We start from the raw sequence: 18,087 nt of genomic DNA, 5'->3' as shown, positions 1-18,087 counted from the left end.
GAAATGTGTTGTTTGATGAATCCATTGCGGCTGCCGCCGAATGCCTTTTAAAGCATGAGCGATCTTCTGCCTCTCTGATTCGTTCTAACCCTAAACCGCTGGGGGCTAAGTATTATAAGCCTTCTCCACCTCGATATCCACAGAAATCTAATCCGGCTTGTTCCAGGCCTCCACCTCGGAAACAGTCTCAACAATGCCCTCAGCAAAATCCCCAGACTCCTGCTGTATTTAAGCCTCCGCAGTCTTTTTGACAATCAAGAGCTGAGCATAATTTTGATCTTCATGCCTCCTGCCTCTCCTCTTTCCACATGAGGTTATCTCCATCATTCCTATCAACGATGGGAGCAGATTACATCAGACCTTTGGGTTCTTACCATCATCAAGGTGGGTTACTCACTTCAATGTCTTCAAATTTCACCAGATCTCCCTTCGACTGAAGTTTTCAAATGCTCTCTCTAGCATCCCTGTATCCCATGATGGATTACGCAGCTTGGTTCTGCTCTCTAGATCTCGAAGAGGCTTACGCTCACATTCCACCAGCCTCTCGCAGATTTCTCAGATTCAGGGTGGGGCATCATCAAGAGGGGCATCATCAAGAGGGGCATATCAACCAGGACGCGGGAAGTCATCATGCCGCTGTATCGAGCGATGGTGCGCCCACATCTGGAATACTGCGTTCAATATTGGTCGCCGCACCTCAAGAAGGACATGGCAGTTCTTGAGAGAGTCCAAAGGAGGGCAACGAAACTGGTAAGAGGGCTGGAAAACTGCCCATATGCTGAGAGGCTGGATAAACTGGGGCTCTTCTCTCTGGAAAAGAGGAGGCTCAGGGGGGATATGATAGAGACCTTCAAAATACTTAGGGGCATAGAGAGGGTGGACAGGGACAGGTTCTTCAGACTAAAAGGGACGACAGGTACGAGGGGGGCACTCAGAGAAACTGAAGGGAGATAGGTTCAAATCAAATGCAAGGAAGTTTTTCTTCACCCAAAGGGTCGTGGACAAATGGAATGCGCTCCCGGAGGAAGTGATCCGGCAGAGTACAGTACAGGGATTCAAACAGGGATTGGACAGATTCCTGAGGGAAAAGGGGATCGTGGGAGGTGCTGGGGTGTTGCATAAGTATAGACAGCTCACCAGGTCGTGCAGGTGCAAGGCCGGAGGGTTAGGACATTGATGGGAAGATAGGACTTCGATGAGAAACCTAGGGGGCAAGGGGGCCCCTTCTGGTGATTAAGGCAGGTCATGACCTGTTGGGCCGCCGCGGGGGCGGACTGCTGGGCGGGATGGACCTCTGGTCTGACCCGGCAGAGGCACTGCTTATGTTCTTATGTTCTTATGAATCTTCATTTCCAGTACAGAGTCCTGCCTTTTGGCCTGGCATCCTCTCCACGAATTTTCACCAAGTGCCTGGTTGTACTTCCAGTAGCTCTGTGCTACCCCGGCCTTCAGGTTTTTCCATATCTGCACAATTGGCTCGTCATAGCATCGTTGCAGCAGGGGGTTAGACACCCAATGGACTATTTGGTTTTCTACCAAGTCTGGGTTTCAAGATCACCTTTCTAAAGTCCTAGCTATGGCCCTCTCATACACCACAGTTTATTGGAGCCGTCCTGGACACTTCTTGACTGAGGATATTTCTTCCTCAACCAGATACTCTCTTTCGACTCTGTCAAAGTATTATCTTTCCTGTCGCTGTCACCACATGGCCTCTACCATTCACGTGACTCTTTTTCCCAGTCTCCGAATTTCTCAGTGGGCGCCGGTTTGCGACCCACTCTCTCAATGCCTCATTGTCATTCCTTCGTTGAGACTGACTCTCCACTGGTGGATGCTCTCTTCCAATCTCTCCAGAGGTTTCCTGTTTTCAACACCCCCTCACCAGAAAGTCTTCATGACAGACGCTTCGACCTATGCTCAGAGGGCTCCTTTAGACCGTACTCACAGTTATTAGCCCAGCATGGAACATTAGTATCACATCAATCTGTTGGAAATCAGAGCGATCTTCCATGCTCTCAAAGCTTTTCAGCATCTTCTCCATGATCAAGTGGACCTTATTTGTACAGACAACCAAGTCGCCATGCACTACGTCAACAAGCAGTGAAGCACGGCATCTCTTCCCCTTTTGCCAGGAAGCCCAAAGGATGTGGGACTGGCCAAGTCATCACAACACCTTTTTCCAAGCCGTCTACATTCAAGGCGATAACATCCGGCTGGCAGACAAATTCAGTCGTCTTCTGTAACCTCACGAATGGTCACTTCATTCCTCGCCTCTTCATCACATTTTTCTCTGTGGAGGACTCCGCATATAGATCTCTTGCATTTCCCCACAACATCTAACTGCCTCAGTTCTGCTCTAGGATATACTCTTCTCACCGATTAGAGGCAGATGCATTTCTCCTAGAATGGACAAATCTATTTCAGTATGCATTTCCTCTCTTTTTCAAGACCCTTGTCAAGCTTAACCAAAATCATGCCACCATGATTCTCAGAGCTCCTCGGTGGCCCAGACAACAGTGTTCTCCCTTCTACTTCAACTCACCTGCAGGGAGATATTTCTTCTGCGCAGAATCAAGGATCTCTGTTTTCATCCCAACCGGCAGTCTTTACACCTGACAGCTTGGTACCTCTCAACATAGCTCTTTCTGGTTTTCTCAATCTGTCAAGGCCATTTTCGAGGCTTCCAGGAATCCTACCGCTACGCAATGCTACCATCAGCAATGTACTAGATTCTCTGCTTGGTGCATCATTCATCCCATGGAGCCTCAGTCTACCTCCTTGTCTACAGTTTTGCACTATCTGTTGCATTTGTCTCAATCAGGCCTCGAATCAACATCCATTCGAGTCCATCTCAGTGCAATTGCCGCTTGTCATCAGCCTTTGGAGTGGAAACCTTTATCTGCTCATCCTGTGGTTTCCCGGTTTATGAATGGTTTTTCAGTGTCAAACCACCTCTCGAACCTCCTCCAGTGATTTGGGATCTCATTGTTGTTCTTACTCGACTGATGCAGCCTCCATTTCAACCAATGTCTTTGGCTCATCTCAACTACCTCACTGAGACAGTGGTTTTTCTCATTGCTCTTGCGTCTGCTCGCAGAGTCAGTGAGCTCCACGCTCTAGTTGCAGATCCACCTTTCACTGTTTTCCATCATGGCAAGGTGGTCCTTCGTACACATCAACAATTCTTACCAAAAGTAGTTTCAGAATTTCATATCCTCCAATCCATTGTCCTTCCAGTGTTTTTTTTTCCCAAAGCCTCATTCTCATACTGGAGAATCAGCCCTTCATACTCTGGACTGCCAGCATGCTTTGGCCTTCTACTTACAAAGGACTAAGCCATGGAGATCTTCTCCTCAACTATTTGTCTCCTTTGATCCAAACGAGTTGAGACATCCAGTTGCTAAGCGAACCATCTCCAACTGGATCTCTGCTTGCATTTTTTTCTCCTATGCTCAGGCTGGTCTACATCTACAGGGTCGAGTTAGAGCCATGGAGGCCTCAGTAGTTTTCCTTAAATCTACTTCTATTGAGGAACTCTGCAAAGCTGCCACTTCCTCCTCGGTTCATATATTCCCTTTCATTATGGTCTGGATGCTTTCTCCAGAAGAGCTGGCCTTTTTGGCCAGGCAGTTTTACAAATTTGTTCTCCTAAATTTCCAACACTCCCACCATCCCATTCTGGTTAGCTTGGAGGTCACCCACATGTTGAGAATATGCTGCCTGCTTGTCCTGGGATAAAGTACAGTTACTTAATGTAACAGTTGTTATCCAGGGACAGCAGGCCGATATTCTCACAACCCACCCACCTCCCCGGGTTGGCTTCTTAGCTAAATAGCTGAACTGAGGAGACGTGCACCCTAACTCAGGCGGGAAGGCACTCGCAAACTTTGAAGTTCTACAAGCAAGTTGCTTGCGAGGCTATCTGCTACGGGGCTCCATGGATGACATCACCCACATGTTGAGAATATCTGCCTGCTGTCCCTGTATAACAGCTGTTATGGTAAGTAACTGTACTGGCCAGTTAAATGCTCCTGAATAAGTTCAGTTAGCCATGGACAAGCTATTTAAATGGCTACAAGCCATTTACATTGCTTTGAATATCGGCCTCAATATTTTTAAATTGCAAAATTAACATTTATGGAAATTTGATAACCAGCATTCCTTTAATCTATTTTCATACTTTTATGTGGGCTCTTTATGGGAAAAGATGGAGAGCAGGAATACTATGCACTGCATTCTGTATCTATAGCACTTTTAGCCATTCTAGTTGTTCTGTTTTTTAATTGTCTCCCATAGATTCGAGATCCAAAAACACTAATGTCAATGCCAGGAGTGATGGTGGGAGATATGGGTTGGAAACTTGGCCTTAATGGTTTAGATAATGGGTAAGTGATTACATTTTGAATTTGATTCCTTATCTTTATTTGGTCGACTCACTGTTATTTGAATGGTGATGAAGTAGAAAGAAATGGTACAAAAAGTAAGAGAATGCTGAACCAGGCCCAGAGTGATAAAATGAATATTTAAGCCAATGTCCCACAAACTTTTTGTAGTTGTGACACACTAAACTCGGGGCCGTGGCTACAGGGCATCCGGAAATGCGTGGGTGTTGACATAATGACATCACGGAGGCTCTCCAGATGGGGCCCTGAGCCTGCTATCACTATGCCAGGGGGTGGAGGGAGGGGTGCTGAAGGAGAAAAGGTGCCAGTGAGGAGGAGAGGCACAGGCTGACAGACTACAGGATGTGCCTCTCGCTGCAAGAGGCACATCCTATAAGCAATAAGTCGGTGCCTCTCCTCCTTGCTAGCGTCTTGCGGCACACCTGGAATATCGCCATGGCACACAGTTTGCAATACACTAATTTAAGCATTGTGTTAGTGGGAAGATATGAATGAAAGGAGAGTACAGAAAAAATGTTTCACATTGGGGTGAAATAAAATTTGAGATGTAGGAGAGTTTTCACAATCCACAAACAAGGTGGCTTTAATACAAGAGAAATATGAACAGGTCAGGGTGCTAAAAGATAGTGGAAGAAATTAGGAAAACCTTTGGCTAAAAAAAACCAACCAGTGGACTAAATTCAAGGCAAGAAATCATGGGGCCTATTTACTAAGCTGTGTTAAGTGATTGTAATGCTGCACTGGCTGTCAAGCCGCTAAAATTGTCTCTAGTACCTGAAGACTGGAGGGTGGACAGTGTTACGCAGATTTTTTAAATGGGTTCCAGGGAAGATCTGGGAAATTACAGACTGATAAGCATGACTTTAGTGCTGGGCAAAATAGTGGAAACAATTATAAAAAATAAAATTGGGGAACATGTAGACAAACATGATTTAGTGAGACAGCATAGGTTCAGCCAAGGGAGGACTTGCCTCACCAATTTGCTGAACTTATTTGAAGGTGTTAATAAACATGTGGGTAAAGGTGAGCCAGTTGATGTAGTGTACCTAGATTTTCAGAAAGCTTTTGACAAAATTCCCCATGAGATGCTCCTGAGAAAATTAACCTTCAAAAAATGGCTATTAAGATTCAATGTTAAATTTCAGCCCTAGTCACTCAAACATAAATATCAGTCCAATAAATTAGACCCAGGCTAAAGACACCTTCACCATTCATTTAAGGTTACTAAAAGGTAGCCTCAGCCCCACCACTCCACCGCTAAATCAATGTTTCATTGCGGGAAGAATTACGTGAGAACTCATCACTGGTTGCCTCTAACAAAATTTTTTATGCCAAAAATTAGTTATCTCAAAAAGTCTTCATGTACCTCAATAATAATAATAAATATTCAATGCTTTAAAGCGTCATTGTACTTAGCTTATTTTTATCAGCCAACGTCCAGGAGTAGAACCCGACATGCATGTTTCGCACTACAAGAGTGCTGTATCAAGGGTCTCCCTGTAATATATAAGAGAAAGGGGCCGTTAAAATTATTCACAATCCCCTCTCCCCCCTTTTTTTAATATATAATTCTTGCCATACTAACAGCTTTTTCAATACCCACCAAGAACCCCCGTGTCATCCGACTCCACCAATTTTAAGAGCGAAAGATGGCCGCGGCGTCATAGCTGGAAGCTTAAATAACCCTCTCATCATATTACGTAGGTTACCACCCCCTGAACCCCATAGGCCCGACCTCATCCAATGAGTGAAATCCACTCGATTTCTCCATTAAGTCCCCGCGGTTCCACTGTATCAAGCATAAAAATATGCCTCTGCTCACATTCATTAAGTTTGAAAGGATCTTTCCCCCATCCCTCTCAACTACCCTATCAATGACACGCCAACGGATTTGATCTACTGTATGTTGATGTGCTAACCAATGTGACACTAAAGGGGCCTGGGTGACAGCGTTAACGATGCGGGATTTATGTTCGGTAAGTCTAACCCGAATCGCCCTACTTGTTCTACCGATATATACCAACCCACAGGGACATACAATTTGTGTCAGATCTTGAAATCAAGGTAATGTCCCTCCCTGGAACCTTCCAACTCCCCCCTTCAATGGTTAGAGTGCACCATTGGCACCTGCCACATTTCCTGTGATAACCCTCCTGATTCCTACAAACTTTCCCTTGTAGTAAGCGATTACATTTTTGCTCTAATGTCATGCCCCTAGAGTAAGCCACCCTGGGAAAGTCCCTCAACGCCTGATGAACCTGTACTATATACCAGTGGCGTTTCATCATAGCTACAAGCAAATTTGCTGCCCTAGAAAAGGGAAGCACACAAGTAAGAATATCACTCTCAAATTCCTGTGACACCTCAGAATTTTGCAAAAGAAGCTCCCGCTGGGCAAATTTTGCCCTCAAGTAGGCCTGTCTTATAGATCTTTCCGGATATCCCCGACTTCTAAATCTGTCAGAAAGGATTCTAGCCTGCTTCTTAAATTCATCCAAGGTGGAACATACCCGCCGGACACGAAGAAATTGGGCAATGGGCAGATTAAATCTCAGCTTATAGGGATGAAAACTATCAAAGTGGAGGATCGTATTACGTGTGACAGGTTTCCTATATAGGGATGATTCAATCCTGTCATTCTCCACAGTAATGGCAATGTCAAGGAAATCAATCCTCTCCTGATGGCAAGCCATAGTAAATTTAATGTTGTTATCAACGGAGTTTAAATAATCAAAAAAGTTTTGAAGATGTTCTCTAGTGTCATCCCATATCAAAAAAATATCGTCCAAAAACCTACCCCAGTACAGTACTTTGGAGAACCATATAGTCCCGTAGATATATTTATCCTCAAATTTGGACATAAATAGGGACGCCACCGAGGGGGCGAAAATTAAAGCATCATGGGATAAGTGGCAAAGTTTAGCTGTGGATTAGGAACTGGTTATCGGATAGAAAACAGTGGGTAGGGTTAAATGGCCAATTTTCTCAATGGAGTGGGGTAAATAGTGGAATGCTATAAGGATCTGTACTGGGACCGGTGCTATTTAACTATTTATAAATTATCGTGAAATTGGAACGAATGAGGTGTTTACATTTGCAGATGACAACGTTCAAAGTTGTTAAAATGCATGCATGTGAAAAATTGCAGGCAGACCTTAGGAAATTGGAAGATTGGGCATCCAAAAGTTGATGAAATTTAATGTGGACAAATGCAAAGTGATACACATTGGGAAGAATAATTCAAATTATAGTTACCAGATGCTAGGGTCCACCTTGTGGGTTAGCCCAAGAAAAAGATCTGGATGTCATTGTAGGCAATACGATGAAACCTTCCTTTCAATGTGCTGATAAAGCAAACAAAATGCTAGGAATTACAGTAAAACCTTGGATTGCAAGTAACTTGGTATGCAAGTGTTTTGCAAGACAAGCAAAACATTTTATTAAATTTTAACTTGATATACAAGCAAGGTCTTGCAATAGAAGTGCATACAGTATACACACATCACATCATCACAACTGAGCTGATGGTTCTTCTCTCTCTCTCTCTGAGTATAGTGACTGTTCTAAACAAGCAAGGTCTTGCAATACGAGTACATACAGTATTTTGTATTAAAGTTTTTGGGTTGTGGAATTTCCATTATTTCTTATGGGGAAATTTGCTTTGATATACGAGTGTTTTGGATTACAAGCATGTTTTCAGAACGAATTATGCTCGTAAACCAAGGTTTTACTGTTTTTAAAAAGGGATGGTTAACAAGACTAAGAATGTCATGATGCCTCTTTTATTGCTCCATGGTGCGACCTCACCTTGAATATTGTGGTCATTTTATCTCAAGATGTAGCTGAAGTAGAAAAGGTTAAAAAAAAAAAAAGAGCAACCAAGATGATAAAGGGGATGGAACTTCTCTCATATGAGGAAAGACAATAAAGGTTAGGGCTCTTCAGCTTGGAAAAGAGCCTACAAAATCCTGAATGGAGTAGAATGGGTACTAGTGGATCAATTTTTCACTCTGTTAAAAATTACTAAAACTAGGGGGACACTCAATGAAGTTACAGGGAAATAGTTTTTCACTCAAAATAGTTAAGCTCTGGAACATATTGCCAGAAGTTGTGGTAAGTGCGGATAACGTAGCTGGTTTTAAGAAGGGTTTGGAGGAAAAGTCCATAGTCTGTTATTGAGAAAGACATGGGGGAAGCCACTGCTTGCACTGGATCGGTAGCATGAAATGTTGCTACTCCTTGAGTTTTGGTCAGATACTAGTGACCTTGATTGGCCACCGTGAGAATAGATTACCGGGCTTGATGGACCGTTGGTCTGACCCAGTAAGGCTATTTTTATGTTCTTATCTGAAAGATGTTAGATTGATCAGCTGAAACTGATGGAATTCTTTGAATCATCTCTTGATGATATTATCCAAAGAACAACTTTACTAGTGATTTTTGCTCTGGGATCATATGGAAATAATAATCTGCATTTATATTTTCATTTTATGAATGAGCAATTTTTCTAGAGTTTAAAATACAAATATTTCCTGGTCTTTCTAGAGACACAAAAAAAGACATCAGGAATTCCTGGCTTTGAGATCTAGAGCTTTAGTTCTAGAAGTAGGTTTTCTGTTGAAGTTTTCTTATCAATTTGTTTTGTCTTTTGAGGCTATGTATTATTCCTTTTTTGACCCAAGACAGCTCTTAGACTTTATATTAACAAAAGAGGATGCGAGAGCAACTTTAATTTTCACTGCAGGGGCTGGCTTGTTGGTGTCTAGTGAAAGAAATGATTCTAACCCCCTATTCTATTAAACTACGCTAGCAGTTTTTAGTACAGTGAGCCGTGCTGAATGGCCCACGCTGCTCTCGACGCTTATAGGAACTCTGTGAGCATTGGGAGCAGCGCAGCTCCCTGCGTTAGAAACTGCTAGCGCAGTTTAATAGAAGAGGCTCTAAGTTTGTTTATTTATTTTAAAATATGTTACTCGCTCTTTCCTATAGTTCTGTGTGAGTTACTGTAATACATTTATAATTAAAATACATGCAATACAAATTTGTCTACATACAATACAACAAATCAGACTCCTTTGTACAAAGTTGTAGTAACAAGTCCTGGTGCAGCAAATGCAATGCAGCCCACTGGAACTGAATGGGCTGTGTTGCATTTACTGCACAGGAATCGCTATCGCTGCTAGGTAAAAGGAGCCCTTAGTTGTTGGAAATTATGCTTTAGTTTATTTCCTTTCTTTGTTCCATTTTTTCTATATTGTGGATAAATGAGTGCTATTATATTATCCTTGTTTATACATTTTTTATCCTGGACTTTATTCTTTATTGCAGTCTTAATTTTCTGTGATATGTAAAGTTGAAAAATTTCCAAAATAAACAATGGAAAAAATAAATCCCAATAAATAAAGTTGGTGTCTTTTTGTGCTGGTCATTGCATGCCATATACATTCTAAATCTTTATTAAAATGTGCTTTTTTTTAAATAGATTTGTCATGTTTCATAATGTTCGAATACCTAAAGAAAATTTACTTAACCAAACTGGAGACGTCACACCTACTGGGAATTACACCAGCTCATTTAAGGTATAAATCTATTTGAACAGTACCTGAGGTTGTGTGGGATAAATTGTGGTCTATTCATTATATCAAAAGATTAAGCGTTCTGCTCTGCTTCATTTGTTTCTCTTTGTCTTTGTACAAGAAATACTCTAAATCTCTTTCACAGTTTACACTGTTATTTTAATGGTATAATAATAATTTATATTGCAGATTCATGTGGGGCAGAACTATAATACCTATGTGGGGTAATAGTGAGCCTGCAGCAGTTGGTGTTTTTATAAATACTAGCTGACATAGGGGAAAAATAATTCAGATATTCAGAATTGGTGTCCAAACAGTAGCTGAATATCAGTTGTTTGCAGTCAGCACAGTGGCTATCCAGACAGCTGCTCTTTGGATAACTAATCCATGTACACTTAGAATTTTTTTTCTATCCTAAGTCTTTTGGATATGTATCTGGATAGCAGCACTGAAGATCGAGACTGAGATTATCTGGATAAGTGCCAGCTCCTCCCCAGGTCTGCCCACAGACTGCTCTGGCCTAATTTGCGGCGGGCAAAGGAATATTCTACAGCACTATCCAGATAGTCTTGGTGAGCATGATATTCAGCAGCACTGGACTGTGATCCTAGGGAACTGCACTTCCACTGCAGTTCCTTGTTACCCTAGGTCAGGGGTCAGCAACCTTTTTAAAGCAAAGAGTCATTTTATCCTAAATGTTTGACCCAAGACTTACAAAGAGCCACAATGGGTAGAGAAGAGGGTTTGAGATAAGATTTTTAATGCGACATGGATTCTAAGCTTACTTCATTAAGCTGACTTCTTAGCTTGCTTTTGATATCATTCATGTTGGAGAATGCCTGCTCATAATAATAAGTGGACCCAAAAATCATCTAAATTCTAAACGCTATTATCGTGTTTCCCTGAAAATAAGACCTACCCCGAAAATAAGCCCTAGCATGATTTTTGAGGTAGGTCTTTACCCCCCAAAATAAGCTCTAGTCATAGGCAGATTACTTCCTTCCACCCCCACCATGCAGCTGAACCACCGCTGACCCTCCATCCTTCCCTCCCAACTGATCCCTGCCGACTGTGACCATAAATACCTTCCGGCAGAGGAGCATTGGGCCAGCAGCACTCACAGGCTGCTTCGTGGCCTTCTGTGTACTTATGACATCATCAGTAGCGCGGCACACAGAAGGCCCCAGCGAGAAGGCCGTGAAGCAGCCTGTGAGTGCTGCTGGCCCAACGCTCCTCTGCCGGAAGGTATTTATGGTCGCGGTTGGCGGGGATCAGTTGGGAGGGAAGGATGGAGGATAAGTGGGGGTTCAGCTGCGCGTTTAGGGGCAGCGGCAGTTGCTGAAGGGATGGGAGGGAGTTAAGGATGGAAGCTTGGCAAGGGTTTTTCTGCACAGGGGAATTGGAGGGATGGAGGGATAGAAAGATGCTGCAAAGGGAAGGCACAAAGGGATGGGTGAGAGGGGAGGAAAGATTTTGCACATGTGGGAGAAAGGAAAGAGGAAGAATTGGGCTGATGGAGAGGAAGGGAGAGATGATCATATACATGGAAAAAAAAACCCTACCTGAAAAAAATACCTAGTTCCTTTTTTGGGCCCCAAATGAATATAAGACACTGTCTTATTTTTGGGGAAACATGGTATTTTGAGTTGACAATAATAGTCTGGAAAGCTGTTCCACGTTTCAAAAATTAGTTGGTCCTCATTTCGACAGTTGGAAAGTTTCATCCATTTGTGACTCATGGCTAAAGTCGCCTTTTCTCTTTCTAGATTTTCTAGTTCCACTAGTAAAGACAGCATGTCCATTTCTCCCTCTCTCACCATTCTCATCCCTCCTGCAACATATTTCCTTCTCCCTCAACCCCATTCACAAATGTTATGCTCTTTCTTGCTTCAACAGGTCAGTGGCGATTTCGATAGCTGCCTGCTGCTAACCCGGAAGCCTCTCCTCTGTTATTTCCCGCCCAGGCAGAAACAGGAAGTTCTGACAGAGGATGGAACACAATAGAAGAGAGGCTTCCAGGTTAGTGGCAGGCAGCTGTAGGAATCACTGCCACTAAACCGTTGAAGCAAGAGAAGTGTGGGAGATACAGTGACCATGGAAGCTCAATGCAAGAGGTAAAATAATTGGCAGAGGCAACAGTGATGGCGACTCCATGAACAAGTTGAATGCTTTTATCATTCTGAGAAGAGCCGCAGCCAAGTGGTCAAAGAACCACATGTGGCTCATGAACAGCGGGTTATTGACCCCTGCCCTAGGCAAATAACTTAACCCTCCACTGCCCCAGGTATAAAAACTTAGATTATGAGCCCACTAAGTACAGAGAAGGTACCTGCATACAGTGGCATAGCTAGGGATGGCACCCAGGGCATTGGTGCCCTTCATTACCACACACTGTACCCACCTCTTGCTCTTCCATGCCGCCTGAGTGCCTTCATGCCCCTCATCACTTAAGTGACCCCTGCAAACCTCTTGAAATGTTTACTAGCATAATCAGCAACTTCCACCTTCTGACTTAGTTCCCTTCTGACATCACTTCCTGGTTGCAGGACTACTACTACTATTACTTCTATAGCGCTACCAGATGTACACAGCGCTGTACAGAGTCACAAAGAAGAAAACAGTCCCTGTTCGAAAGAGCTTACAGTCTAAAAAGCGAAGACAAACAAACAGGATGTCATGGATACAGTTAAGGAGAACGGTTAATCAGCTGGCTGGGATGGTGGGCAGAGGAGTAGGGTTAAGGATTGAAGGCTATATCAAAAAGGTGGGTTTTCAGTCTTCTTTTAAACAAGGTAAAGGAAGGGGTTTGGCGGACAAACTTGGGTAATTTATTCCAGGCATAGGGGGCAGCTAGATGAAAGGAACGAAGTCTGGAATTGGTAGAGGAAGAGAAGGGTACAGCTAAGAGCGGCTTATCTGAGGAACGGAGTTCTCTGGGAGGTGAATAAGGAGAGAGAAGAGAGGAGAAATATTGAGGGGCAGCAGAATGAACACACACTTGTAGGTCAGCAGTAGGAGCTTGAACTGTATGCGATGATGGATGGGAGCCAGTGAAGTGACTTAAGGAGAGGGGTGACATGAGCATAGCGAGGTTGGTAGAAGATGAGTCATTCAGCATAGTTTTGCACAGATTGCAAGGGGGAGAGGCGACACTGGGGGAGACCAGTTAAAAGTAGATTGCAGTAATCTAAGTGTGAGGTTACGACAGCGTGGACAAGGGTCCGGGTAATGTGCTCAGAGAGGAAGGGGTAAATTTTGGTGATATTGAAGAGATAGAAGCGACAGGTCTTATCAGCTTGTTGGATATACGTAGAAATTGAGAGGTCGTAAGGTATGTCAGAAGGGAGCTGAAGCCGGCTTGAACAGTAGGTGGAAGATGCTGCTCGTGCCAGCAAACATTTTCAAGAGGAATACGGGGAGAGAGCGGAAAGGCACCGGTGCCCCCCTGAAAACGGCACCCGGGACGGTCTGCCCCCCACCCCCTCCTAACTATGCCAGTGCCTGCTTATAATGTGTACAGTGTTGCATACATCTAGTAGCACTATAGAAATGATTACCAGTAAGAAGTTAACATAAGGGGTGGGGAATGTCTTTCTGTTTATTTTTATTTGGGGCAAAATAATTCTTGGAAAATTTTGATGGAATGGGACCATATTTTGAGTGGAAGAAAAAAAACAGCTGAAAACAGACCAGTTTCTGGACAAATAAAGTCCATCAAAAATGACCTCATCCATGTATATGGGAGAGGCAGTGCAGCATTTGCAGTATACAAACACTGTTACATTGAAGCAGACTTTGGGCCCTTTTTACAAAGCCGCGGAAGCGATTTTTCCATGGCAAATACACCAAAACGTATAGTAATTGATGGGCTTTGGCACATTTACCATGGGAGAATTGCAACTGTGGCTTTATAAAAGGGGTCCTTTATGCAGAACAGGAGCATAACAGTAGGTGGACCTGGATGAGCCAGTTTTTGCCTCAGTCAGTAGCAAAAATCATGTGGCTGGTAGGGATGTCCCAAGTTTTGCCGGTGAAAAAAACCTGGAACTGCCCAGTATCTGCCAAAATATGGCAGGTGCAAGCATCAGGAATATGCTTATTTTTCATGCTCACAATGCCAGCATCCAGCAGGTCAACATGTTGCCACTGATTGCTGCAATTTTATCAGATTCCCAAACACTCTCCAAATATTTCTAATTTAACAAAGGAGTCATCAAAAGATCTAGTTTATCAAGCATCAGTTTGTCTCTTTAGAATTCTACAAAAGTAATGCCAGAGAACTACTTTCTTATAAATTATCATTCTCTAACATTTCCAAACCAGCGGATATTGGAAAGAAATTAATGCATAAGGGGCTGAAAATGTGTGCCCGTTTGCCTGTTTGTGGCTGTCTGGTACCCAGAGACAGACAGATCCTGTTCAACTTATGCGCTGTATAAATGACCACCATTTAGTTCTGCCCAACCCTAAACAAGCACATTTAGAATCCACCACTCAATATATGGGGCGAATTATCCATGAAGATTTTTTAAGTTATGTTGAAAACTTGGCTTTTCAAATGGCATACCACTTAGAACCCTGAGTACCATAAGACGCACCTAGCTTTAGAGGAGAATAAGAAAAAAAATATTCTGAACCAAATGGTGTATTAATATATATTTAATAAAATATACCAGGCTGCCTCAGATCTCGTGGCCAGCACCACATTACTGCATTTTGCCATATAAATGGCTCAAATCTGTACACTTAAGCACAAGAAGAGCATAACTGCATGTGCCTGGTTATAGAATTGCTTTTTAAATTAAGGCCTAATGAACAAACCAAATATGCACTAAGAAATGCTCTCCAAAAGTCTAATAAACCAAAAAACACAACCCAAGAACAATGTCAGTGCATTTTTTGGGGGAGGAGCAGTACCAAAATCTGCAGCCTTGAAACCTTGATATGCTGGAGCACAGAGTTAAAGATTTACTCCTTTCAAGTTGCCTTGCTGCTCTTCTCTACCAATTTAGCACACAGAATGGCATGAACTCTAGACTATACTCGCACATTCACAGGCCAAAGACAAAAAACATAAGAATTGTCACTGCTGGGTCAGAACAGTGGTCCATCGTGCCCAGCAGTCCGCTCCCGTGGTGACCCCTAGGTCAAAGACCAGTGGTCTAACTGAGACCAGCCCTACCTATGTACGTTCCGGTTCAGCAGGAACTTGTCTAACTTTGTCTTGAATCCCTGGATACACCCACAGACACACACTCATACAATCACTTTTCCTTTTTTTTTTTTTTTTTCAATAATGTGCACAATCGAGAACAACTTTGACAGATTATAAGTAAGAGGAGGTTAAAATATGGACACATCTAAAAAGACACATCTGCACACAAGCACATATATACAACAAAATACACACAGAAATGCACAAGGCTAACCAACAGACATATGTAAATCCAGCACTGACGTGAAAGGAACAGGCTAGATTTCCGTGTCGCTCTCTTCATGGATCAGTGGTAGCAGCAGCAATTTCCACATGCTGCCTGCTGCTAACCTGGAAGCCTTTACTCTGCCGTGTCCCTCCCCCTCTGTTACAACTTCTTGGTGGGATGTAGCAGAGGGGAGGCTTCCAGGTAAGCAGCAGGCAGTGTGTGAAAATCACTGCCGCTGACCTATGAAGAGAGCAATGCGGGACCCCCTTCTTGCTGGTCAGAGGAGAGTTGTGGGTGAAGTAGAATGAGGGAGGGAAGTGGGGGGGAGACATGGGATGGATGGGATTGGGGAGAAAGGGAGAGATGCAACAAAGGGATAGAGAGGGGCCAGAAAGGGATAAATTCTGGAGATGGGGATAGGGGTGGGGGAGGGTCAAGAGAAGGAGAAATTATTTAATATGTGATTGGATGGGAGGGAGAGATGGTGCATGGGGGAGAGAGGGAGAAATATTGGACATGGTGGTGGAGGGGAGGAAAGGAGAGATGCTACATGGAGTGAGTGGGAAGAGAGTTGGACCCAAGGTACAAGGGAAGGACAGCGATATGTTGGACATGAGGTTGTATGAGAGGGAGGGTAGGATACATAGGAGGTGGAGAGAGGAGAAAGAGGGAGACGATCCAGAAACAAAAGGGAGAGATGTTTGAGCGAGGGAAGAGAGAGAGAATGCTGGAGCATGGGGGAGAGGTCAGGAAGGAAGAAGTGAGGGAAATAAGAGGCTATGAGGACAGGGAGAGGAAAATGAGGGAGCAGATACTAGGCTGAAAGGTGGAGGAAAGAAGAACTGGGAATGGTGAAACTATGGGGAGAGGTCGGGGGAGAGGAGGTAACAAGGAAATGAATGAGAGGATAGTGATTACTATATTTCTACCCTCTAATGGGGAGTAGATTAAAGATGAAAGGGAGTAGAGGGCTGGGGAATGGGAGAGCTAGTGGGTGAGAGAAAATGGAAATTTTATAGGTAGCTGAAAAGTAGAAAGGAGGCAAAGGGTGAGAAGGAGGATGAAATTTGAGTTGACAGAGACAGGAAAGAGCTAAAAAGGAGCAATTGGTATGCCAGAGGCAAGTATAGTAATGGAATAGAGAAAAGACAATTGAAAGAAGCTGTTTGAAAGAGAATTAGCAGATGACAAATAGGAAAGCAGAACCAATGTGACCCAAAAAAAATCCAAAGTTAGAAAAAAAATATATATATTGAATGTTTTAAATGGAATGTTAGCTTTGGGAGATGTGCATAGCAAATGACTGTATTGTGTTCAGTAGAAAAGGAAATATATTTCTGTTTTTATTTTTCATATTGCAGTACCTTCTAAGTTTAACTTCTTGGGGTTTTGTCTAAATATTTGTACTTCTAATTTGTGATCCCTTGGTCTATAATTTGGTGGGGGTCCATTGGTTTGATAGTAATGGCAGGTAGGGAAATTGGAGAGGAAGCAGGGAGGAAAGGAGAGGGGATTGGGAAGGGGGACCTCTCCTTTATTTTTTTATATGCGTCCTAACATGTATAATACTGGTTTGACCCTTGTATAGCTGGTGGGGATCCCCCAGCATCTCCAGCTGAGAACCTCCTTCAAAGATGGCTAGAACTCCCTTCTACCAAGCTTTGCGGTCGGCAACAGCATCCTTGAGCTATCGGCAACTAAGCATACGTGGATTGCCAGCATCGGTGGCTTAGGGATGTTGCTGCTACCTGCCAAGTGTGATAAAAGGGAGTCCTGACCACCTTCAGAGAAAATCTTCAGCTGAAAGAGCTTGGTGATCCTCATTAGCTAAAGTATTTATATTTTGAGGTGGGGGCAGGTCGAGGCAGATAAAATCTTATACCCACATACACACACACATATAATAAGACACAGGCACTACATACAGCTGAATTGGAAATAACATCCATAAGAACATAAGCAGTGCCTCTGCCGGGTCAGACCACAGGTCCATCCCGCCCAGCAGTCCGCCCCCGCGGTGGCCCAACAGGTCATGACCTGCCTTAATCACCAGAAGGGGCCCCCTTTTGCCCCCTAGGTTTGTCATCGAAGTCCTATCTTCCCATCAAAGTCCTAACCCTCCGGCCTTGCACCTGCACGACCTGGTGAGCTGTCTATATTTATGCATCACCCCAGCACCTCCCTCAGTACCCCACGATCCCCTTTTCCCTCAGGAATCGGTCCAATCCCTGTTTGAATCCATGTACTGTACTCTGCCGGATCACTTCCTCCGGGAGCGCATTCCATGTGTCCACGACCCTTTGGGTGAAGAAAAACTTCCTTGCATTTGATTTGAACCTGTCTCCCTTCAGTTTCTCTGAGTGCCCCCTCGTACCTGTCGTCCCTTTTAGTCTGAAGAACCTGTCCCTGTCCACCCTCTCTTTGCCCCTAAGTATTTTGAAGGTCTCTATCATATCCCCCCTGAGCCTCCTCTTTTCCAGAGAGAAGAGCCCCAGTTTATCCAGCCTCTCGACATATGGGCAGTTTTCCAGCCCTCTTACCAGTTTCGTTGCCCTCCTTTGGACTCTCTCAAGAATTGCCTTGTCCTTCTTGAGGTGCGGCGACCAATATTGAACGCAGTATTCCAGATGTGGGCGCACCATCGCTCGATACAGCGGCATGATGACTTCCCGCGTCCTGGTTGTT

General features: G+C 43.7%; 1 protein-coding gene across 4 annotated transcripts in view; it reads left to right on the top strand.

The window, feature by feature from the left end:
- ACOX3 (acyl-CoA oxidase 3, pristanoyl) overlaps positions 1–18,087 on the top strand; it is a 158,159-nt gene that overhangs the window by 50,260 nt on the left and 89,812 nt on the right. For all 4 annotated transcript variants that reach the window (XM_033950119.1, XM_033950109.1, XM_033950138.1 and 1 more), the window contains exons 7-8: positions 4,297–4,385; positions 9,886–9,982. In XM_033950119.1, the coding sequence (XP_033806010.1) occupies positions 4,297–4,385; positions 9,886–9,982 (186 nt within the window). The remainder of the gene's footprint in view (positions 1–4,296; positions 4,386–9,885; positions 9,983–18,087) is intronic.

This window comes from Geotrypetes seraphini, chromosome 1 (genome assembly GCF_902459505.1).
Source record: "Geotrypetes seraphini chromosome 1, aGeoSer1.1, whole genome shotgun sequence".
Taxonomy (NCBI): Eukaryota; Metazoa; Chordata; class Amphibia; order Gymnophiona; family Dermophiidae; genus Geotrypetes; species Geotrypetes seraphini.
This window is presented reverse-complemented; position numbering and strand designations above follow the sequence as displayed.